We start from the raw sequence: 25997 nt of genomic DNA on the forward strand, positions 1-25997 counted from the left end.
TGGTTTACAAAAAATCACTAAAATAATACAATTTGAACAAAAACAGGTACAATAAAATGCAAAATACAGACATGGCATAAATGAGACAGCTTCAAGGGGGCATTCAAAAACTAAAATTAAATTAAATAGCTTGGGAAAATTAAAAAGGCCGTCACCTGGTGCCAAAATGATGCCAGTGTGGGTGCCAATTGAGCCTCTCTGGGGAGGGAATTCCATAAATGGGTTGCTACCACAGAAAAAGCTCTCCCCCTTGTAGAGGCCCACCTCACCTCTACAAGATGAGGAGACCTGGAGGAGGGCTTCATTTGATAATTTTAATGTCTGGGTAAGTATGACTAAGTCACTGGTCCCAAGTTGTTAAGGGTTTTAGAAGCTTATCATTGAAAGTCCAAGTGTTAGTATCTAGAACCATTCTGAAACCAAACCATTGCTTCTACCCTTTAAAGCTCAGAATTAAAATGGGAGAGCTTTTTCCTACTATTTTTCTTTTATCCCATGCTGACTATTAACAAATACATCTATATGAAACCTCCATATTCAGGAGAAGTATTTGAATGCTAGAGCTTGAATAAGCAATGGGGGATGTTATTTATTTATTTAGATTTTTTCCCTCCTGCCTTTATAATTTTTATAAATAACTCAAGGGGAACATACCTAATACTTCTTCCTCCTATTTTCCCCACAACAATAACCCTGTGAGGTGGGTCGGGCTGAGGAAGACAGTGACTGGCCCAAAGTCACCCAGCCAGCTTTCATGCCTAAGGCGGGACTAGAACTCACAGTCTCCGGGTTTCTAGCCTGGTGCCTTAATCACTAGGCCAAACTGGTTCTCTCAAATTATGCCTCTTTTTGTGAGCCAACTAGAAGCAGAATAGTGGGCTAGCCTGATAGTTGATAGATTTAGTAAGTTGGCATCAATCAAAATTTAAAGTTAGGGTATTTTTTTCAATAACTTTGAAATCCATGAGTGCATATTTTCTGATAGTGTTTAGGATTTTATTACATTAAACAAATGTAGGAAGGAAGTAGAGAATAAGGGAAGAATAAGTGAACATAGGGATGAAGAATGAAACTTTGGGTGCAGAGTAATTGTAATTAAACTTGAGGACCAAGACACACTCAGAAGAGTGGGATAAAAATAAAGATTCCCACAACTCATGCTCAATTCCTGGTGATTTTATGGATAGATCAGTGTAGTTTTACTGGTAATCTGGAAATGGTTGGCCACTGTCTTCTAGGATTTTTTAAAATTTCTCAGTCTAGCCTTGGGGTTTCCTTCTGGTCTCCCTTTCGAGTAGTAACCAGATCTGACACTAATTAGCTTTCTGAAATTGGCCAAGTTTGGTTAGATGTTGCCACATAGCTGAGCCAAACAATGGAATACCACTGTTAAAAAGTAGTAGTTTTGTGTAGTTTTAGGTTGGTATGGAAGTCTTGTGCTTGTGCTTTAAGCCTGTCTGGGAAAGTCTTGGCTGTCCCTGTTGAGGGGAGAGGGAGAAAATATTCTATGCTCTAATTCAGTTTTGATTTTGTTAATGTAGGAAAAGAGGTATCAGCAGGAGATAGAATAGTTGTTTTAGCTTATAGACTATTTGTAGACTATTAGAGATTTGTGGATAATGCTTTGCTTAGTTTTAATACTGACAGTTTTTTCTGTGTTCGGTTCTAGTATGTCCATCATGCCCAGTACCAGGTCACAGTCCCGGAGCCAGAAGACCATAGACTTTCCAAAGCGAAAATCAGTCAGGAAACTTCAGAAATCGTTACAAAAAAATAAGGGTTCCCATCTGGATCCAGTCACATTGTCGGTCTCTTTGTTGTCTTCCCAAAAGCAGGTCTTGCCTCTCAGTCCCTGCAAACGCCTAGGTAAGTTGTCTTCTCCTTATTCCTCCTGAATATCCTAGCACAATATTGAATATCAGCATATGTAGATCATTTTCTTTAAAATTAAAGTAGTGGAAAGGGTTGGAAAACTAATGTCTAAAATGGAGATTTTCCAAAATATGGGAACCCAAAATACCTGGGGTTGACTATTAAAAAATGTGATTTGGCCAATTTGAATGGTGAGTTTAGGGCACGTGTTGTTTATACTAACTGATAGAACTCTCCAGAATTTCAGACAGACACTACCTGCAAACGACAGGGATTGGAACTAACTATGTGTAAAGCTGTTTAGAGCTTTTCTCCCAGAATTTGTGACAGAAGTATGGTACTTAGCAGTCCAATTGTTGGCTGAGTTTTTTTTAAAAATCCATTCAATTGTGTCCGATTCTGGACAAGTCCCTGCAGTTTTCTTGGCAAGGTTTTTCAGAAGTGGTTTGCCATTGCCTCCTTCCCAGGGCTGAGAGAAAGTGATTGGCCCAAGGTCACCCAGCTGGCTTTGTGCCTAAGGAGGGAGGGCTGAGTTAAACCTGTCTATTAAATTCATTGGAATCCCAATTCTGTAAAGATGCAGGTTATCATATTATTATTGTGGTTAAAATTTAGGCCTTGTACTGTGTGTAGATATAAGTACATACCAAATAAAAATGCTAAATATTACCCCCTGATTAATGCTTGCAACTGTTGAAATTTGTTAGATTTATGTTCCTCTTTCCTCCAGGAGCTTAAGATACTGTGCATAGCTCCTGTCTCCATTTTCCCCTGCCACAATAAGCCTGTTAGGTAGGCTAGGCTGAGAGATGGGTACTGGCCCAAAGAAACTCAGTGAATGTTTGTGATCGAGGGTGGAATTGAAGCTGGGTCTTCCAGGTCCTACTCCCAACACCTTAATGATTATACCACAATGGCTCTCTCTGTTAGCAAGCTCTTAGTTTTCCATGAAAGCTAATTTATGCAAAATGAATTTACAAATCTCTAGGACACTGCTGGAGAGAAGTCTGTAAAATAATAACTATTTCCCATGATATTTATATAAATAGGCTTATTTACAAAGAATTGAGTTGTAACTTTTTTTTAAATTACAAATCCAAGTGTTTTGAATTTTCCTGTTGCAAGAGATGAACAACTAATGGACTAGTAGGAGTGAGTCACTAAAAAGTTCACAACAGGAGGTTTTTTTGGGGTCCCGGCCACTAGCCTCTGAGGATAGCAGTATTTTAAAAAGGCTGGCTTGTACTGTCTCAAAATGATCTCTGAAAGGTGGAAACTTTGAATAAAAGGGTAACTTTTTAAAAAAGTCACTTTGTATACATGTCTGAATTGCACCTTCATTTTAATATTTTACTTCTACACTAGATGTCTCTTTGTTTTGCCTAGGTGATGACAACCTCTGCAATGTTGCCCACTTGTTACCTTGTACCCCAACTAAGCAGAGTAAAAAAGAGAACAGCTTTCCAACAACTTCTCCCAAGGCCCGGACTTTACTCTTCAGTGAATGTTCAGCTTCCAGGATTCCCACCAAGTGTAACAGTTTGGTTCGATCTCCATTACCAAGGAGCCAAGAAACACCCACTCCTATGCAGTGTCGCTCTCTTAGAAAAGAGCTAGTGTGTACTCAGCTCTTTAAGCCAGAAGGTATGTAACAATGCTGTGCATGGTGAGCAGCTAGGGCCTGTTGCTGCAGTCTGTCTTTTCCAGGGAACTTTAGTATCACAGAATTCTTATTTCAAACTCCAGCTCTATATTATTTTATTTCTTAATCATTCATTCAAGTTATAGAGCTGCCCATCTCAAACAAGTGACTAACAATGAAAAAAAACAACAGAAACCAACAAAAAATACAAAAATAGACAATCAGCCACTAAGACAAAAACAACAGAGAACAAGCATCAATACAAATGCAATACAAAAATTTTATAAAAAATAACAAATACAATACTAATATTAGCATATTATTATTTCTGTTGCTTTATAGAATGGAAAGGCTAAGCATGGCTCTGTCACAAATGTAAATGAAATTCCAAGGTAATTTTATTTAGGAGCTAATGCAATACTGTGAAAAGGATTTGGATCTCTGTTGAAAATAGCATCACAAACTATAGTTGAGTGAATTCATTTGAACCCTTCAGAGTTGTAGTTCAGGTGTGATTGCTAGAAGGCTTGAAATAATGTCTGTCATCCTTAGTCAACTAATAGTGTGCTGTTAAGGATGTTCTCTTAATGTCTGCCAAAGCATTTGGTGCTTCCCAAATGATGTTTACAAATTTTGTTTGGATTGTTAAGCATTTTCTGACCTACAGCCAATCCATCATCTTGCTTTTCCTCTTCCAATTTTTTTCTGGCTCCTCCCTGAGCATTCTTCAGAAAAAGAAAAAAGAAAGGGATGAAAGTCCTCTGCTTTCCAGCCATCCTACCAAAAATTAAAAGGAAGGAAGGAACTGCTATGAAAATAGTAGCAAAAAGAATGCTTCTCCAAGCTGAAATAGGCAGCCTACTTTGAACTATATAAATTAATAACAAAAAACTTGAAGGATTGAGAAAACAGGAGAAGGGAAGTATGAAAGAGAAGATTATTTAGGGGGTGGCTTGAGGGAAAGTTAACAAGAGAACTGGGAAGCAAGCAAATTAAGACTGAGAAAATGAGTGGGGAGGGAAAGAGGATATGCATATGATGGATGAATTATATATGTGGATTGTAAGTTGTAAGTGGGTATATATGTGGTTTGGTGAATGTGTAAGAGAAGAAATGGGTTATTGGAATGGGAGACTGTTTTGAGGGGATTAATTTTTAGAGCTTGATATTGGTGTTGATAGGGGTGTTTGGAAGAAAATAGTTGGTATTATTCTTCCTATTTATGAAAGTACTCTTAGTAAAAAATTTGGAAAGATTAGTTTGCCTCTGCATGAAATGGACACTTTGATAGGATAAAAAAGAGGATTTGAAGAAGAGTGTATGAGTTTGTCTTAGTTGTACTAGTTTGCTTTTCTAAGAAACATGTATGATGTTGCAATAATAACTTCTGTGATTTTTTTCCCCATGTCGTCATGGTAGCCATTTTATTTTGGTGTTTACCAAGCATTCCCCAAAATCAAAACATATCCACAAGCCCCAAATTCCCTGCACCAAAAGGTAGGATGAATGCTGGGCATGCAACCAATTTCTCCTCTCTGTTGATCATATTTATTGAATCCTTACGTCACCAATCTTACAGCTGCAGACACTGTTCAGAAAGCCAAGGTAACATATTAGCAATATAAAACGGATCAATACAATACTGGCTTAATCTGATAAGGATCTGTATAGTTGAGCAATCTATTTCATCATTAACTAACAAGAGCTCAATTATAAGTGTGTACAGATAATTTGACAGAGGTAGCAAAAGTTCCTATTATAATTGGCTCTTTCTTTAAATCAGAATGATGTTATGTACATGTCTTTGTTTTATGGTAGCTCTTTATTATTATGCAGGCACCTGCTATCAGCAGGCAAAGAGTCTTCTGCATACAGCTGTTCCAGACCAACTGCTTGCAAGGGAGAAAGAGGCAGGGGTCCTACAACGATTCCTCTGGGAACATGTTTGCAGGAGGAAGCCTGGAAGCCTTTATATATCTGGAGCCCCTGGCACTGGAAAAACTGCTTGCCTCAACAGAGCCTTGATTGATTTGAAGGTAACTGTTGGATTTGAACATGGATGCTAAACGTTCTTGAGGTCTTTTTGAAACATACTGCTTGAACAATTACTGCCTGCTCTGACAAGTTGCATTTAATGTTGTTATAATAGTGGCTTGAGGCTGTTTGATCTGTTTCTCATTTTTCAAAATCGTAGTGTATCCCACTGGGGGAGGGTTTCAGAATCATGTGGTGGGGTCTTCTTGCAACATGGGCACTCCTTTTGCGAAGACTTGTTTGTTTGCGACCTCATTCACACCCTAATTCTGATTTACACACAATACTGACCCATGATGTTAACGTGGCTTCTGTTTGTTGAACAGATTATAGTGACCTTGTTTACATTTAGATAAATTATAAGGAGTAGGCCCCGCATTTCACTAAGACAAAAAATTACATTTTTCCACCTTTGAGATGCCAGGTTACATTAAGAAAACATTGGAATGGTTTGCAATTGACCAGTAAAATGGAGATTTGAAAGGAGCTTGTAAATGTAATTTTTTGCAAAATGATGGTTTATTGTGATAGTTGAATTAACATGACATGGTGCTGTCAGTTGCTGTGGCTCAGAAGCAGAAAGAAAGAACCTCTAAACCAGTGTTTCTCAACATTAGCAACTTTAAGATGTGTAGACTTCAACTCCCAGAATTCCCCAGCCAGCATGTTGAAGTCCTTAAGTGGCCAAGGCTGAGAAACACTGCTCTAAATCATAGCATATATTTTGCTCAAACTATGCTGTGCATTCTAGGTCCTAATTGGCATGAAACGGTTTAATGCAATGTTTGAACTTGCATAAATAAGAAAGAACAATTTTCACTTACTTGTGAAGGATAATCAAAATCAACGGTTGGCAGTTATTAGGATGGAGGGGAATGTTGGTCCTTGCTGAACAGGTGAGGTTAATAGGAGTGGAGAGACTCACTATAGGACTGCAGCATGCATTCCATTCAAATTGGAGGATTGGTGGTGGAATTTAAAGCCTCTTCCTCCCTCTGTGGATCTAATCTTAGAATGCACATCCTGTTCCTCACTATTGTAACGATAAGGAAAATGATCTTAATCAGCATCACTTTATTCTTGCCATGAACATGTTTTACTGTTAATAATAGGGAAGTGATCATCTGTTTTTTGCTTCCCCATCTAATGTCTGGGAAGTGAGCAAAGGCTCCCTGGACTTCACCAGCCATGCAGAGAGCAACTAAAGATCATATGTAATCTGCTGGCTCTGGTGGCATACTTGCAATTTAAGATCATTTTTTGCTTGGGCCTCTCAGATAAATTTTATTGATTTAGCCATGAGTAGCAGGGAATAAAATATGCATATTGCCTATTTAATATAAAATATGTATTTTTATGGTTTGTCACATCTTCCTTTCTCAAATACATGTGAACAGGGGGCTTTTCCTGAAATAACTAGGATGTTGCAGTTTAAAAAAAGAACAGTTGTGTGCTTGTGTTTGTGTGTGGTTAATCAGAATGAAAGTTCACAGGCAAGAATGTTTGTCTATCCTGCAGATTGGATTATTGCCCCCACTAGTAAGGAAGGTGTTGCTTTTGTTTTCTAGCAGCCTACCTTCTTGATTCTTCTTGGAGGTACTTCTGTTCAGAGGTGCCTTGCAAGTTGCTTTTGGACTCTTTTGCAAAGTCTAGGTAGTAAATGAACTTTTGCATCTCCCTGACAGGCAGAACTCACTGGGAGTCAGATCACAGTCTTAAATTGCATGACCTTAAGGAGCTCCCAAGCTGTCTTCCCAGCAATTGCTGAACAGTTGGGTCTGGCTGGAGCTGCCAAGGCAGCCAAAGGTGATGTCATCAGAAAGCTGGAGAAATGGTTGACATCAGAAAGTGCATCCATGGCGTGAGTACAAGTTTTTTGATGGGAATTTAACTAAAAAATTACTACATTTTAATTTAGTCATTCATTGAAAATAGGGATGGGGTTGGTCAGGAATTCATGCACTGTATATGGAAAAATAGCATGTTCATTAGCTTTTGGGACTCTTCTTCACTAAGTTATATGAGAACATCACAGAATCCCTGTCTGCTTCATAGAAAAAAGTAAGTTGCCAAACTCCAGTGAACAAGTGGCATTTTCTCACTGGAGCTGGAGCTCCAGTGAGAAAATGGAGTTATTTACAACATACAAACAGGAGTTATTTACAAACATACAATGCAAAGACTGTAACAGCCACCATGTAGGACAGACAGGCAGAAGACTAGCAGAGCGCATCCACTAACACCAACTAGCAGTCAGAAGACATGATGAGAACTCCTTAATCTCACAACACATGGACAGACTCAACCATAGTTTCAACTGGGAAACTGTGAGCATCCTAAACCAAGCCAAATGCAAAAATGCCAGAGAATTCCTGGAAGCCTGGCACTCAGACAAAGCAGCCATCAACAGACACACAGAGGTAAACAACATCTACATACCATTCAAAAGAGACAATAGAAAAGCCAAAAGACCAGTATACTCCCTTGCCAGCAATCAACACCCAGATATGCAAAAATCAACACTAGGATTAACACCAGATGAACCATCAAACAGCACAATACACCCTAATCAAGGAACTATTAACTCAGGCAATCAACCAAGCAGCAAACAACAGCCCAATCAAAGAACTCCCAAGGAGAGAACAACACCCCTACCAACACAAGCAGGGCAAGCCACGGTATAAACTGAGAGCAAGGCCCACTCCCTCTTTGCACTGAAGATGTTGCCTAGTCTGGCAATGAAACTTCTGCAAGAAAACAACAAGGCTCAGAGAGCGCCAAGGACTCCACAAATAAATAAATAAAATAAATAATAATTTGAATGAAGTGTTCTGGAGTTAGAGCAATCTTTAGAGGAGAATTACATGTCCTTCCTCATTGCCTTCTCTCTATAATTTCTCCCTGTAAATATATTTAGGTATTTAAGTATGTTCAAGATTTAATAAACTGAAGTAATTGGTCCTGTGAAATTGGATTCTTTCTCAGATTAAGCCATTTGACAGCATTATTAGTGATAAAAATTCTATCCAGGGAGTGCGTTGTAGAAATAAGTGCTGAACAGTAGGATCTCTTAACAGTGGGTTTTTTATTATTCTTGTTATCATCCTCAGATAAGCTGATTGGTACTTGGGAAAGTTGTTCAACCCATAGAGACTATATATTTGACCAGATGATTTGAAGATGTCCTGTGAATTTATTCTCAGGACTAGATCCAAACCCTAAATCGGCAGACCATGCTGATTCACTTGCTCTTGAATAGCATTAAATGAGTGGGTGCAGAACTTTATAAATTGGAACTTTTATTTTTACTGATGTTTTTAATATTAAATATACATTGCTGTTTTAGTTAATTTTGAAAAGCATACTGAGATACCCAGATTTTTTAGGACTAGCTTTTAAAATAGTCATGGAGGGAGCCTAATAGCAAAACTGGGAAAAAATAATTGTTTCTTGTATAATTGGAAATATAATCTTCAATTTATGATCTTGAGAGAATGTCTTTTCTGGAAATAAATTTATTAAAATGCTGGGGATGGCATATAATAAAGGGATCAATTAAAATGTGCCATGAGCTAAGAAACAAAGAACAAAAAATTATACAATTAAATTTAGATTATATAATCAAATGGATAGGATTATATAGCACTGAAAGTCTAGAGAAATGGCTTTACCGCAGTTCTGAAACAGGTAAGTGAAAATAAAATACTACCTTTCTTAGAAGGGACTTCCACAATTTTGGTCATATTGCTGAAGAGGTCCTTTCTCAAGTGTCCTATAACCTCACATTTTTAGATGTGGGATAGAAATAAAATTTAAATTGCCTTGTTTAGCCAGATTGTTGGTTTGTCTAGCACAATATGACAGAGAGGTTTCCTGCCCTGCTTTAAGAAAAGAATGGTTTGAAACTGAACGTTTCTGAATGCAGGCACTATTCTTCAAACCAATTTTATTTTCTGTATTTTACCTGGAGATGCCAAGGAGTGACCTAAAAGCTTTTGCTGCATCTTTCCCCCAAATGAATAATGTAAATAATGGGCAGGTGCATATGGAAGGAGGCAGACCTTCAAGTATCTTGTCCCTTTGGAGGGCAAAACTTGCATCTTGCATTTCACCCATAAAAACTTGAAGCCAGTGAAAATGTTCCAATAGTAGTCTGATGTGCTATAAAAAGCATACTCCTGAAAACAATCTGACTGCCACATTATACACCACCTATAGTTTTTGAATACTTATGAAGGTCACAGTGTTAAGTAATATAAATAAGAGGTAATTAAAACACAAATCACAGTGAAAGCACAGATGGCACAACAATTGAAAGTGAAGCTGGGCAGAGGTATTCCTGACCGCTGCTAACAGTCTGACCTTCCAGGGTCAGCGCCAGTTGCAAGAGCACCACTATCTAATTATCTTCCAAGCTCTTCACTGCTTTAAGCTTCTTGGAAAATCGGAGTGGAGTTCTGTTCCCAAAGGAGGATGTTTGGGATCAGTCGTGGCAGCTATCCATCTTCCCACCCCACATAACAATCAGGATAGGATTGCCAACACCAGTAGCTAGAAAATTCTCCACAGCATTCACAAATTCTTCCAGACCCATTTATCTCCAAAGATGGACCAAATTAATGGTCCACCAGACCAGTGCAGAGGTTTTATGTCCCCATAAACTTACGCACTATTAATAATGTAAAAATCATTTTTACCACAGATTGTTAATCAGGTTGAAACTAAACACTGAATTGGGTGTATGCTCTGAAAACACACTCAGCTGCATATGAACTAAGACAGGCAAATTGTTGCTGTGAAAGCCATGAATTCTTGAATTATATCAGATGGTAGTACCTTGGAATGAATGTGGAGGTTTCTTAGAACAAGCAAATTAGGAAAGAGTCATGACTTTTGAGGCAGCCTCTAATAATTCAGGCAAGGAGATAGTTGATCAGGGGGTTCCCAATATTTAACCTGTTGGCCAGACAGCATTTCAATAGAAGAATGGATTTATGATAATCCACTGCAACTCTACCTTCCGTCCCACTGAATCTTGTATTTTGTTACCCTTGAAAGCCTAGTGGATATAATTAGTCAAGCCAATTCCTGTGTCCTTACAGAGCCATATTTCGTTGAAATGACAACTCAGTTTCTTTATTCAAAATTAGATCTCAGACTACAATATATTTTTCTTAATTGACATTAAGCAGCATCATTTTGTGATCTAGTGGATTTTCCCTGGGAAGGTTATAAATCTGTGGGTTTGGATAATGAGCCACATGTTATTTTTAAAAGCATTTTATTCAGTCTTCTGTAGGGTGGGAACCTTGCAAGTATTGTGTCATTTCAGTCCATTCATCATCCAGTGGTACTGTGTGCAGCTGAAGGGTATTTTGTTGAGAATTTTTGTGTAAGTTTTATTCTCTGCTGTTGGTCATCTGCTACATTTGCATATTCCTTTCCCTGGGAAGGTAGTACTCACTCTTGATGTTTTTCATCCATGCAGTTTGGTTGTATTAGATGAGATGGATCAGTTGGATAGCAAGGGACAAGATGTACTCTATACAATATTTGAGTGGCCTTCCCTTCCCAACTCTCGGCTCATTCTCATTGGTGAGTATCAGAGATGTTAAAGCTTTAGCCTGATAGTTTAAGAAAAAGAGCGTTAAGATAGTGTTGCAAGACTCCATAATTGGCATCATGGATGTACATAGCTGGGCATTTTCCAAGGCCTGATTTTGCCCACTATCGATTTCAGTGCCTTTCTTCTGCTGCTCATCCATGTTGACTGTTGCTCAGCTGTCTTTCTATGGTACGTGCTTCCTTCCTTCTCTACTACTGGATGAGAAGGAAGGAGACACATTTAAGTTAGAAGCAGAAAGAGTAGTAGGATTTTCAGAAGGATGTGTATCTGTGAGGATAATCTGTATATGTCACTTCCTCTGTTAGGATTGTGCATTCCCACAAAGCTGCTAATTAGAAGAATCTTTAATTAATTGCTCATCTGAAAGATGTATATCATTCTAAGGGAAACCAGAACTAGCTAGACCAGTCTTTTGTGCAGCACATAGGACCATCCATCCAACCTAAATCTAACAAACCTTTCACTGATCATCTGTGAAACCAAAGGAAGCACAAAGGTGTGATATGAGCACTGCACCTACAAATCTACAAAAACATGCTTGTTATAAAGTAACAAAAAAATCTCTTAGTTTGGAAAGTCAGGTTTGCTTCCATATTGTACTTTTGGTTAGTGAGGTGTTGAGAGAATTATGAAATATTTTCCTCCTGAACTTATTTGTGCATTTAATTAGAACCAGTATAGATGGCATAGTGATGAGATGTGAGTTGTTCATTAAACAGCAGATACAAGATAGGTACTGTAAAAGTATAGTTGCTCCAATGTTTTAAAAGAGAGACTGCTTCAGTTCTTAGTGGAACTATGGGTGGGTGGGTAGGATATAAACAGTTGCATCCTTATCCTGAAAATGAGGTTTGTTTATTTATTTATTTATTTGGTAGTTATGAATCAGGTTTGTTCGTTTGTTTGTTTGGTAGGTATAGCCAATGCCCTGGATCTCACTGATCGCATCCTCCCCCGCCTGCAGGCCCGGCCCATGTGCAGGCCACAGTTGTTAAACTTTCCCCCATACAGCAAAGATCAGCTCGCTTCCATTCTCCAGGAACGCCTGAAGAAGGTAATATCTCAGCAGCCTGATTCAAAAATTATTGTCTTGGTCCAAAGCAACTTGTAGAAGGAATAAGCTGCATCCATCTTTGATGTCACTCAGAGAATTGTTATTTGAGTTTCTCAGCATCCTCTGCTTTGCATTAGGAACTCCTTCAGGTTCCTTGCAGCTGAGAACAAATTAGCTAATTTGTTGGGCTAATCCCTAGTGGCAATAAGTAATGTAGGAAGTTAGAGGATTAAGGATATTAAATTGGGCAGAGTGAGAGCTTTTGAACTAAGTATAAGAACTCCTTTCTGTACATGCCCAAATCATGTTGTCATTTTCTTCTCCAAAAATGTAGGACACCATTACTTTTGTTAACTACCCTGTTTTCTCCTCTTTATTCCTTTAGGTGTCAGGGGAGCAGGTGTTGGACAATGCTGCTATCCAGTTCTGTGCTAGAAAAGTCTCTGCCTTCTCTGGGGATGCCCGCAAAGCTCTGGACATCTGCAGGTGACGAATATATAGTGAACTAAATTTGAAGCTAATTACTGGATGTGGGACGTGATTTAAAGCTTCATTATGGTGCTTGGTCCCCCTGCCTGAGAGGGGGGAGAGACAAAACCCTCCTGTCTTTGTCGTGATAGGGGAGGGTGGTGCCTCCTGGCTGTGCTAATGTCTGGAAATGTTTACAGCCCATTACCTATGAAGGGTGAGAGGAATTGGTCCTCCTGCAGCGATTATAGATTGGTTAATTACATTTAGATTGCAAAAGGCTCTCATTAACAGCTCTCAAGCAGACATCTTTATGGTGCTTGGAAATGTTTTCTTTTCCCTTGCAAGTGAGTTTATCAGAGTTGCCTTCCATCTTCTTTGGTCTCAGTTAGACATTTGCCTGGTGGCAAACGTCTGCTCAAACACAGGGCCAATATACCTGTTCTAATACGTATCTATGTATGTATTTACGTATGTATTTACTTACATCAGTCAGTCTAGAAGTTCTTAATAATTCTGGGTGGCTTACAGTTAAAAAAGTAAGAATACAATTTTTAAAGATCGTAAGTGTCCTGAAGACAGGTATATATACAACAACAACAACAAAACAGGTTGTTTTGTTCAACCTGCCCCAAGGCCTAGGAGAATATCCATGTCTTCAATAACTTCCTGAATGTCATTAGGGTGAGAGCCATCCAGATCTCTGGGGGGAATATCATAGTATAGAGCAGCAATGGAGATTTCACACAGGCAAAGAGAAGAAGGTAGCCATCACTTTGGGGGGATTCTAACCTAGATCTTTGTGATAGGGTTTAGATGTCTACAGTGTTAGAAAAGCACAAAATGCATATGTTAAGCCAATAACAGAAAGCAAGGGCCACATGAACATTAATCCAGGTTGTAAGTGGGGAAGAGAAGCAAAGAATATGTGCTATGATGCCAGTCCAAGAAGACCAGGAGAACAGGATGTTACAGATGGCTTTCTTGAGCAAGGCAAGCTGCAGGAATTCCATTGCTCCACTGTTGAAAGTCAATCTAATCTTTACAGGGAAAATGTCCTCCTGACCTCCAATAAGTAAGGGTCAAAATATCAAACCATGTGATATATACAACATACTTTGATTTGGTGTCATTTAAAGGGTCAGGCAGAATCACCACATTTCTCATAGAGCTTGCTGTATTGTATAACTTGTGTTTTGATCCCAAAAAAGACTTGTTGAAATATGCTAGGCAAATAAATATTACTATATGTTTCTGTTTCATACATTTCACTGTTGATTTTGCCCCTTCTTTCCTTTTGCTAGTACTTGAGCTGTGCAAATCCCTTTAAACTCCATCAGATGCCTACCTTTATAATCTTAAAGGAGGCACATTAAAACCTATTTTAATATATAAGGCATGTACAACTTAATCTCCTGACAAATTGTTTTAATGCAGAAGATTTGTGTAGGAGTTTTGCTTCAGCTGGATTATATTTTATTTCCCTTAGTTAAAATCTACAGCATAAACACAAAATAGTTTACACCTAGCATCTGGAGGAGGAGGAAATGATGATAAAAGTAATAATACTAATACAAAATTAGCATTAAAGGTTAATTGGTCCTAAAGCAATCTTTAGGAGAAATAGAAATACAATTAAAGTTTATGTAAAACCAGTTCAATAAAAGATGGTTGATGGTCATCTAGCCAACATTATGCACTTGAGTTAAATGAATGCTTTTAGAGCAATCTTTTGCTGCATTGAAGAATGCCATTCTAAAGCTTTGCTTGCTCATCCTAGTTGAGGAGAAGGTAGGCTACTTAATTTATCTCTTCTGGAGTTAATGTTTTGTTTTTGGCTTTTGTTTTGTTATCTCCATTTTGTTTGCTTTATTTGGCTGTACGATTGCACGTTGTTAGAAAAATTTTACTTGATTTTACCAAACAAATTTACTACAGTAGTGAAAATTATTTTGTGCCTTTAAACATACCTGGCTCTGTTTCAAAATGAATAGTTTTTTGCTCCAAAGAGTGCCAACAAACATTTGGATCTGTTACTTAAGTTTTGGTTTAGCTATTGAGTAAATGTCAGCTTATACATAGATTAAGTCCTGATTCCCATCCACCCATGGGATGCCCAAATTAGACATAGGTTAGCACAGAGGATCAAAATCTGCCTCTGGCACTGCTTCCAGTATAACAAATAGAGCATTAGTCTCATTAACATGCAAGATAGTAATGAACTCCCATTAATGGGCCATGCATGCTATACTAGGTCTCCTTTCATTATAGCATGCTTGCACAGTTTCTCCCTTGTGACCTGAGAGCTGCTTTAGAGTATTGGGCTGAAAAGGCAAGATCAGGAACTGATATGAGTGGAGTATGCATTCTCTATGAGAAGGCTAGGCTGATAGAGGTTTCTTGTACTGATAATAAATGCCATAGCATTCTGTTGGGCTTTCAGCTGGTGGGTCAAGTCCAAAATGAGTTCATGGACTAGCTAAAGTGGGCTATGCCATGGCAATAATTGTTATTTTTTTTTCTGTTGCCTTTAATTTGGTAGTACTCTTTTTAAAAGGGAAATACAATAGAGAGAGGTAGAATTATGTAGAAATACATAGGCAGACACAGAAAGGGAGTAGGTGAGAAGAAATTATTAAAAAAATGAAGAACTGAATTGTTTGCAATTAAACAGTCTCCAAATGGTTGAAGAGTGCCATTCAGAACTAATTGAACTAGTTAGCTTTCAGGTATTGGCATATGAAAATGGGATAGTTGAGATGAAACCTTTAAGTTATATGTCTTCAAATCACAAGATGGGAGACAACCCAATCAGCCATTCTTCTCTAATTCACCTGCTGTTAAAGTAGGATCTCAGTATATATCACATTTGCCAGATGTTTGCCCAGTTTTTCATGACAAACCTCATTGGAAGCAGATTTTTATTCAGGTGGCTGTTTGGAAGAATTCTGAATGTTAAAGAGTTGTTCTGTGCTATTCAAGCTGTTGTCACTTCCCAGAAAGCTTACAACAGTTCTCTACCTTCATCTTACACATTCCTTCTCAAAATCCAACTTTTTTGTGAAATATTTGGCCCTTAGCTGAAGTAAAATCTTAAGTCCTTACTGCCTCATTTGCCAACCCCTCTATTTCCCTGAACTTGTGTAGAGTGGAAGTGGAAGCTGAATTCGGCAACATATTGACTGTTGAATCCCCAGTGTGTCCCCATCCAAAATAAAATTTAATAAAGTTACTGAAAAATATCGAAGCCTTTTAGAAGCTGGTCTGAAAATGTGGGACATGCATGAGCCTTGGGTTTTATTTTTTTGTGATATTTGAGGTAGGCAGGAAAAAGCTTGCTGATGCTTGGTTAAAAGTCTCATGTCAGGGATAATCATAAAGTAGACAGTTTAATTTATTTAACAGATTCGCTTACTTAAAGAAGATGAGTAGCTAAAATGAAAAGGCTTTTCAGAGAGGTACCATTCTTCAACCTTAAGTAACTATCTGTTAAAACTACTATTTCCACATAGTGAAATATGACACCTCAGGCATCTGTGGGTGGGGTGGCGGATAGTCAGAAAGTTAAGATGGTGGCTGGGACACACTCCATAAAAAGGCGTGGGGTTTTGATTGTGCAGTTTCAGTTACTATCTTGATTTTTTTAATTACCCTGTGGGACCCCCATGTGACAAACCTTCCTTGTTCACAAGGTATTGCTACCTTTTTTTGGTATGAACATGCATGCTGTTCCTGTGCCACATGACAAAAACCAGGCAGAACATGGAGATTAGTGTTGTCTGTACTGAAAATGTCAAGTGTGAGAAGCCATTAAGGAACCTCTTCCTGCATGCCTCAGATAATTTTTTTGTTGTTAAAAGAAGTCAGGAAAATTGACAAAGGTTTCTAAAACGACAGATATAGAATGGAAAAAATATCTCTTTTGCTCCCTTTTACAAGGCAGACAGTTTAGAAATATAACATAAAATAATACAATTTATTAATCACTTTTGTTATAATACAAATAGTGGAGCCTGCTTAGATGTTTAGAAAATACAGTAAGTGTATCTTCTACAAAGAGGTCCAGTAAATGAATAGAGCAACAGCACGAACGGGAGATTGCCTGTGTCCCTGGGGCTCTTCAGTGGCATCTGGTTAATCAATGGACTAGATGGACCTGAAGGGGTCATGTTCTAGAGCAGGGGTGCATGGCTTCCATCTTTCTGGAGGCAGCATCCAGCTTTACAGAGCCATTCTGAGTGCTATCCTTGAAAAGTGGGCAAGCCCGATATCCCAATTTTTAAAGGGGCTGCAACTTTTGAAGCAGTTAAATGGTGCCTTATTTATTTATCTATTATCCTGCCTTTATTATTTTTATAAATAACTCAAGGCAGTGAACATAATACTCTTTCCTCCTCCTATTTTCCCCACAACAACCACATTGTGAGGTGAGTTGGGCTGAGAGAGGGTGACTGGCCCAAGGTCATCCAGCCGGCTTTCATGCCTAAGGCGGGACTAGAACTCTCAGTCTCCTGGTTTCTAGCCCAGCACCTTATCCACTACAAAGCTCAAAAAAAAAAAAAAAAGTTTGCACTAGAACAGTGTAAACATAAACAAAAAGCCTGAGACATGCCATGACTGTTGCTTTAGGTGAAGGTCAGTATTCTGCCTAAAATGTTGCAGATGTGGTAAGCGTCTGGAATGTTACTTTTCTTAATCTTTTCTTGGATCCCTTTGAGAGTCTCTTTGTGCCCGCCTTGTTCTGCTCTCTTCTTAGTATGATCTACTGTTGGTGTGACTTGGCTAGAAAGAAGTGCAGAGAAAAAAGAATGCCACTTTGCAGAAGGTATTAGCCATTTTAGAAAGCAATCAAGGTTCATCAAGAAAGCATGAAAAAGATAATCACTAATTTTTAGAGTCAGTGCACTGGCATCACAGTATAATGAGTTGGTGTTACCAGCACGAGGATCTCCTCTTGCTGAGCTTAATTAATTCTGTTCTTGGACCTCCTTGACTCCCTTTTTGTATTATAGTACATTCAATAAGCTATTTATACAGTTTGTGTAAAATCCCTCCTTTTAGATAATAGGGATAGAGTTTAAATTATTCTAATTAAAATAAATAATACTCCAGGTAAGGCAGGATGGCTTTCTGTACCAGTTGGCTTTGGGGTTGGAAGTTTTTTCTGCTGTTTTAACAAGCCTTTTTAGATCCCAATTTAGGCTGGTGGGGTATTAAAGCGACGGTAATGGATGCTATGATCTGATAGGAGGAACAAACAGCACATATCTTCCCTGTGTACACTACACTGAGCGGGCAGGGAAAGGAATGTAAATAATACAAGTGGTTGTAACTTATCTCTTTTGCCCTTAAGATGAAACAGTTGGGAATGATTTCTGAATTTTGGCAGAATATTTCATATGTGCTAGTATGGTGGTTTGGACAACACACAGTTTGATTATATGAGAAAATCTGGAGTGACACATAGCTGTGTTGGGGTTAAAGTTCTAATACCATGGTCTAAAATACTATCCTCAACTTTAGGAGGGCCATTGAAATTGTAGAGTCGGATGTGAAGAGCCAAACTATACTATTGCCTGCCTGTAAGTAGATTTTTCTCATTCTCTACTTTATGCAGATCTTGTACTTTTATGCAAAGCTACTGTGTTTCTTTAAGTGTTTTCCTGATCCTAGTTTGGCAGCATTTCTTCCAGAAAGGAAGTTTAGGCCCTACTGGGGGGATGGAAATGATACTAAAGTTGGCTGGCAGAAATGTATTTTCTCTTTCCCCACTACAAAAGCAACCCTGTAGAAGAAGGCTACACTTGTTCCCTCTCTTCCATATTGTGCTGATTCTAAATGTAATGAACAGTAGAAAAGCGGGTGTGAAATAGCTACATGCATGCTCCTCCCAAAGCAGCTACACGCAAGCTGAAAATTAGTGCATCTTAAGGATAATGTACAATGAAGGTGGAGTAGAGAGGTTTGTATTGACCCATCTTGATTCCTAGGCTAGTGTTTTTCAACCTCAGGAATGTTAAGATGTGTGGACTTCAACTGCCAGAATTCCCCAGCTAGCATGTGAAGTTCACACATCTTAATGTTGCTGAGGCTGAGAAACACTGTCCTAGATATTTGCTGTGACACAGATTGTACATACAACTCTGAGCGAGGAAGTGGGTTTTGCATCTTGAATTTAGTTGTACCCTTGCTGCCTGTCCAGCTGACCCCCATCCTATGTCCTCAGGCAAGTCTCATTCCAAACCAGCTGCAGACTCTGCAGTGCCGAAACAAGTAGGCCTGCGTCATGTGTCCCAAGTGATCTCTGACGTGTATGGTGACCGGATGGCAACTGGTAACAGCTACGGTGATGCTTCTTCTTTCCCACTGCAACAGAAGATTTTAGTGTGTTCTCTGTTGCTCTTAGCCAAGCAACAAAGTAACAAAGAAGTTAGCCTAGGAAAGGTGAGTGTATTGGTCCTCCATTGCCATCTCCTGTAGTACTTTTACTTAGTGCTGCTTCATACTGGTTCACAAGGATCTCATGAGGGTGAGTAGTAATTCACAGCAGAATGAATGAATCCTAATACCGGCTGATTTAATATTTTTATGCATAACTTGCATTCTGAAAGGGCTAGAATCAAGTGACCTCAAGAGGTCTCTGCCTCTTTCTATCCCATACCTTGTCTTTTTAAAAAGATACTGAGAATTAATAATGCCTGTTTACTTAGTGAATAAAGTTTCCAATAATCTTCCCTGGCCTGAATGAAAGATGATTGCATGAAATACAGTATTTTATGCCATATAAGATACATATTATATCCTAAAACTCTTAAACTAACTGCCTACTAACATTCCCATCCTATTATCTTCTCATGGCATTTGAAAAGTGAAGGAGATAATAATTTGTTCTATAGTTCCTAATTTTTGTAGCAGGGCAGTATAGTTACCTATATTCCAAATTCCTCCAAAATTCTGGGAGGTGCTTTTATTCTAGAGGAGCAACTGCTGAAACTATGGTTGGAGCAAGTATTTGTCCAATATTTCCAGTAAAATTGTACTTAAGTGGGATTTAGCATAAACTGAATTTTTTTTGCAACTTAAACCTTTGATTTAAGAAGTAAGAATTTAGTAGCTATACTAAGTATAGAGCTATACTTCGCTAGCAACTGCTTTGGCTGGGCTCTTTGGGTTATGATTATGAAGAACATATTTTGGTTACAAACTACAGTGATGGAATAAAGTAGTCTAAAGCTAGGAGGAGTGAGCTTTGTCATGCATGCTAGTCTCTGTGTGCTCTTGTATTCAGTAATAATAACTGGAGCTCCTTAAACCTTCCCTATTTCTAGCTGCACGAAGCCTACAGCAAAATTTGCCGGAAACAGAAAGTGGGACTTGTTGACCAATCGGAATGCCTCTCGCTTTCAGCTCTTTTGGAATCTAGGGGCATTGTGGGACTCAAAAAGGCTAGAGAAGCACGGCTGTCTAAGGTACATCTTCATACTGGTTGGGAAAGTAGTTTAGATTAACAGTGCATGCTCTTCCTAGGCTGGAAGATCTAAGATTCAGTGTACAAGTTTTCCTTACTCTATTGCTTTTCAGAGCATAACCCTTTGAGGGGTTGGCTGTCCCAGCCCATTATAGCAGTGTTTCTCAACCGCAGCAACTTTCAGATGTGTGGACTTCAACTCCCAGAATTCCCCAGCCAGCATTGCTGCCAGTAATTCTTGTCTTGACTTTCCTTGGAAAATCTAGTATGCCAGAGTTCGTTAGTGCCTGAAAGGTGTCTGCTGGCTCCTAGGAATTTTTTTTCTTTAGGTGCAGAAATGTCTTAGTTGTATGGACAGAATAGCTGCTGTCTCCTAAGCCCTCCTTTCTTGTGATTCTGTGAGACATCCATAGGGTATAGCTCTTTCTGTCAGTGTCTGTTCTTTGCAGAACTGTAAAACATCAAAGAGGGAACAGTTGAGTTTCTTTCTCACCAGAGCAGTTGCAACTACATAAGTAACATCTGTCAGTCTTACTAACGTTGGTAGAACTGCCAGAAGCTCAGACATATCACAATGTATCTTATTGGCTGCCATAGTTGTTTTAGCTGTGCTGCATGGATGTAATGGCATTCCCTTGAGTACTCTGTCCTTCCTGAAATTTGCCTATTTTTGCAAAGTCCTAGGACTTTCTGGAATGTAGAGTAAATAGTCTTTAATGAGGAAGCTAATAAGTGCACCATTATGGCAACCACTTCATGCTAATGCTGAGAATCCTGCATTGGTAGGTAATCCTGATCTGGAATTTTGTGGATTCCCGAATAACAGAGAAGTTCTGCAACTCAAAGGAGGCATTAATAATTTCCCCCCCCCCTTTTTTTTTGCTTGTACACATTTATCTTAAATTTTCCAGTTAGAGAAAAAGATGGAATGCAGATATCTGAGGCATTTTGGTAGAATCTTCCCTTCATTCTATCTCTCTTCTTTGCCCTTGATATTGTGCATTTGGACAATCATGGATACTCAGCAATTTCCAAGTAACATAATCTTTTTTTTCCCCCCATCAGGTCTTTCTGAAGATAGAAGAGAAGGATGTGGAGCATGCCCTCAAGGACAGAATCTTGGTTGGAAGCATTTTGGCTGGGGGCCTTTAGAATAGTTGCTTTGCTCACTTCTACAACATTTTGCCCCATATGTCTATTAGCTTTAGGAACAGACTTCACTGAGACATATAAAGGGATGCAGTATTCTGAATATTTGGGACTTTGGGTTTTACTATTTTTAAAGAATGTCAGTGTTATAAAAATTGCCCTGCTTTTATTTTCAAGGGTTTTTAAAACTAAGACTTTTTACCCTTTGACTATGTATCACTGTTCCTTCCCATTTGGAGGTTTATTTTTGAATCCCAGAAATTTTCCCCTTTCCTAGCCACAGGGTTGTCATCCTCTTCTCTGCTGCCCCTTCCCTCTACACATATGGAACTGCCTGTGCCATTCTTGTGGTATCTGTCTCTGTGATTAACACCAGAGATGAAAAAGGGTGAAAGATGTCAGTAAAAGAGTCCATTTGCAGAGGCACAACCATTAATGTTGCAAGAGAAAATAAAAACGCAGTAGCTTCTCTCATGAGTTCTTTTGAAGTTGGACTGTTTCGATGAAGTTGATGTCATTCATACTGAGGCTTAGCCTCTTGAGAGCTGCAGGGGGGCTTAGCCACACACATGTCCCCAAGGGCTCTGAACATCTTAACATTTTTGAACTGTGGCTACAGTCTTAGCACCAAAACTAGTTTCAGACCTATAGCAAAGATCTAGTCTATTTAATTTCTGAGCCATTTCTTTTGAAGAACATTAAATAGCTTGGTGCTTTTGTATGAATCTAAAGTTCTTATTAAGCACAGAGGGCTGATTTCTGAATTGGAATCTACTTGGTTGTGTGCATATATGTGTATAATCAGGTTGGTTTGTTTTAACTGTGAAGCCATATGTATTTACACATCACTTACACTGCCTTTCTCCACTGATTAATTTAGAATAGTTCTGATTTATTGAAATATGTACAACCAGATGTTTTTTAACAGTTGGAATTATTAACATATTGCCATTGCTTTTTTAATTAATTGATTAAAATAGTCAATCTTACAGCTTTGAGGTTTAGGATGTATGCTTTGTTCAGTTTCTCATATTTACAATGTTTAGCTATTTTCATTAGAGTTGGAGTTTTGCTATGGATTTCTGGTTTGGTGGGGATATATACACACCCCACTAATTGTGGGCTTGTGCTACGTTCAGTTTTAAATGTACTTGAAATTTGTATCTCTATTGCATATTAGCTTGTTCCAGAGTATGCATGCTTTAGCATCTATCACTATTGCTTCTCTCTGACTTTGGAAGAGTACCTGCCACAAAATCTTGGGGTTATGCAATTCTGTAACTAATGCCATGGTTAAATTTTAGCCAGAATCATAGTATGGTTTTGAATATGTTCAAAGTATGAACAGCTGGGGGCTTTCAGTTTAATTTGTGTTGTCCCCTAAATTTTCATTATGCTTGATACCTCACTTCACAAAGCTGCTCAAGTGGCCATGGCAAGAGATGCATTACATGCATTTTTTGGCATGTAGTTTTTATAGCCTCCTTCTTCAGATATGGTGGAATGGGATGACTTGATCCATCTGCATCCCTAATGGCTGACTCCTGTAAACCACAATGGCATCAGATGTTAAAAATCCATGACAGCGTTAAGAGAAACCAGCCCAGCCCCATAATAACAAAGGGAGATTTTGTGGTTGTCTCTCCTGGCCACTAACCATGAGTGGTTAACCATTGCAATATATCCAACAATAGAAAAATGCCGAGGCCCGCTAACATGAAATTAAATAATGTTAACCTGAGATTCTCATTTTCCCAAAGTTTTAATTGATATACTATTGTCTACAAGGTTTGGAGAACCAAAATTAGTCTTTGGACTTCTAATGTTGTTAGCAGAGCAGACTGCTTATATAAGCCAGCTTTCAAAGAGTTAACGGCCTAGAGCAGCCACAGCTAATAGAAAGCAGACTTCAGGAAGAATTGGGAGCAGATGGGCAGCTGGATTTTAAATCATATTTTTCCTCCTGCTAGGACCTTGAAAGTGATACAGTACTCATTACAGCATGGACATCTATTGTCCATACCAAGGCTTCATGCACTGCGTGTGCATGTATGTATTTTTTCCAAAAGAAGTCTGTACATAAGAAAATACCTACCTACTTCCAGTAGGTATTCCAGGGCTTATGCACTGGTAGCATTATTTTGTACATTGCGGAAGGTTCTCTACCCATTGTTTATTTGTTTGGAGGTAGCAGTTCTTAAATCATCCTTCTTACTTGGCCTGGTTTTTAATCAAATATAGGAAACAACTCTCAGATGATCCCTGTCTTAATTTTGAGCCTTTGTTGTAGGGAGCTCTTCTACATGATTGCATTTAAAAAATAAAAATAGCTCAAGGTGACTGGGAATTGAGTACCTGCTGAGGTGGAAAAGAACACATGGACTTTGCTATTGATTATTACTAAATAATCAGATTCTGATTTTAACCCTCTGGAGGAGGTGGGTGTTTCTAGTGATTTAGACAAAGTTTTCCTTGTTGAAAGGAATGCCTTCTGCAAAATCACATGGTAGTAGGTGAAAGTCAGGGGTTGGTTCTTCATTCAAAGTGTATTTGCATACATTTGTCATATTTTAACACTCTTGGGAAGGATTAAATCAGCACTGTTGCTGTCAGTTTGCTTACTTGAAGAGGGAAATAAGGATTTATTTCCTGGAAAATTAATTGCTGTGAACATCTGAGTAGGGCTTCTCCAAGAATCTCAGATACTGTCTTCCTGTTTCCTTCTACTTAGTCTCTTGTTTCCCAGGAATAAGGAAGTACGTGGGATCTTCCTGTTTGGGGGGCGGGGAGGTCTTAATTGGGTTCAGAATCATACCAGATCACTTTGATCTTTCAGACACTTCCCACACAAACAGAAAACAGCTGCATTAGCATTTCTGGTTAACGGGCCATTGGTCTGTCCTCTAGTAATGAAGCTGTGAAAAAGAATCTATGGCCCAGAAGTGCTGCTGGCCATGAGGCCAATATTCTACAGTAGGCTCAGAAGTCTAAGTGTAGGGTTTAGATCAGTGTTTTTCAAACTTAAGATGTGTGGGCTTCTGGTGGGGACATGGCAGACTGAACAGCTGTGCTCACGGGCTCAGTGGGCAGAGCTGACAACATGGTAGCTTTTTTGGGCTCAGGCAGGTTTTCCTGAAGCCCAGGAGTATTTTCCGGAAGAAGGAGAACACCGGGATTCACCCCATCTGTCCTCCAGATGGCTGCTTGCAGCCAGAAGATCGCAAACAGTGTTTCGTGTTTGACTGGTAAGAGCTTAGCTGGGAGGCGGGGACATCACCATTTTCCAAGCTGCACTGTAGCCTTAAAGGGACACTAAGACCGGCCACCGCATTTCTAAATCACCCAATTTATATTTCTTTTAAGTACACGTACCCTAAGAGGCTTTCTGCAGCAAGGAGAAGCTGGTTCTCTTGGTGCTTATCATTATTTTTTGGATTACTTTTTAAAAAATTATTTTTAAGTTTAGACTTTGTTTTCCCTCTAAATATTAAGGAGGATTGAGAGTAAATAACTTTTTCCCTGTTATTTTTGTACTAAATTTGAAGATACTGGTATTTCCCTACTGTACATGTTGAATTGGCTGATTTGAACCTTCAGCTTTCTGCTTCTACTTTCCCTGGGGAACTGTCTGCATATCTCACTTTTGCTTATGTAAACACATTCCAGAACTCTTCCATATCTTAGACTTTTGCTGGTTAAGATCTTCATGGGCGCCATAATCTACTGCATGAGACATGGAGGATTTTAAAAAGATTTTCTCTAACTTCCAACAAGATTTTAAACATTCTTTCTGATTCCTACAAAGTTTTTATACAAGATATTCAGGACATTGTAGAAAATAGAGGTCTAAAATGTGTCATCTGGTTGGGGATGTTGTGGATGAAACTGAGGAATTTAACAGTGATAGATTTTTTTTTTTCTAAGAGTGGGATCGGGATTTCTGTTGAAATGCTGGATGAAGATCGGATAGACAAGTTGGAGAGATTTAAGGGAGAGAGCAAGTTGCAAGCCACAAGTGAAATTGATCTTCTGGTGGAGTGCCATGGAAAAGAAGGGTTCATTATGTATGGGAGGCTTCCTGAAGAGCAGTTGGAGTGTTTGAGGGGGGCAGTTGGCTGTTTCATTTTTTTTTTTTTTAAAGAAAAAAACTGCATTATGGTGATATGTAAATGCTCTGGTTTATTTTGAAGTGGGATATGGGTTAAAGAATATTTATCTGGATTGCTTTTAGGATTTGGCTGATTTCATTTATCTTTAACAATTTGGATTATTAAGGTATAATAAAAAATGTCTATTTGGATGGTTTTAGGTTTAAGATGATTAAAATTGTCTTATTATCAAGTATAATGGCAGACAATGTATATGTTTTTTAGTTTGATTTTTTATTAAAATAGACAAATGTATAGAATAGTAGTAGAAAGGAAATAATTAAATGTTATCTTTGGAGGGGTTGTTTAGGAGGTTTATATAAATTTTTCTTTTTTTTCTTTTAATATAAGAGGAGAGAGTAACTGTATTTAGTGACATTTACAATGTGCCAATGGAATGATTTATAGAAACAATGGGATTTTGGTTTAATATAGAGTAAGGGATTGATTATGGAAATTTTTGAATATCCTTGCTGTTAGAAGTTGGAAGTCACCTCTTTTTGTAACTTAAAAAAAATTGTCTAGTGTTTTCACAC

The 25997-nt window shown here is 38.5% G+C and overlaps 2 protein-coding genes across 3 annotated transcripts in view; both read left to right on the plus strand.

Annotated features, from left to right (window-relative positions):
- CASC3 (CASC3 exon junction complex subunit) overlaps nucleotides 1-25997 on the plus strand; it is a 437671-nt gene that overhangs the window by 175795 nt on the left and 235879 nt on the right. The gene's annotated exons all lie outside the window — the stretch shown is intronic.
- On the plus strand, nucleotides 1671-24090 carry CDC6 (cell division cycle 6). 2 transcript variants are annotated; one of them, XM_063300680.1, is made up of 11 exons: nucleotides 1671-1866; nucleotides 3259-3516; nucleotides 5351-5550; nucleotides 7234-7409; nucleotides 11037-11143; nucleotides 12089-12228; nucleotides 12614-12714; nucleotides 18220-18278; nucleotides 18899-19140; nucleotides 20025-20165; nucleotides 21230-24090. In XM_063300680.1, exons 1-11 carry the CDS (start codon nucleotides 1671-1673, stop codon nucleotides 21314-21316), a joined length of 1707 nt encoding a protein of 568 aa, XP_063156750.1. In that variant the 3' UTR covers nucleotides 21317-24090. The 2 variants fall into 2 exon arrangements, with proteins under 2 accessions (XP_063156750.1, XP_063156751.1); XM_063300681.1 differs by having other exon boundaries at nucleotides 18923-19140.

This window comes from Candoia aspera, chromosome 4 (genome assembly GCF_035149785.1).
Source record: "Candoia aspera isolate rCanAsp1 chromosome 4, rCanAsp1.hap2, whole genome shotgun sequence".
NCBI classification, from domain to species: domain Eukaryota; kingdom Metazoa; phylum Chordata; class Lepidosauria; order Squamata; family Boidae; genus Candoia; species Candoia aspera.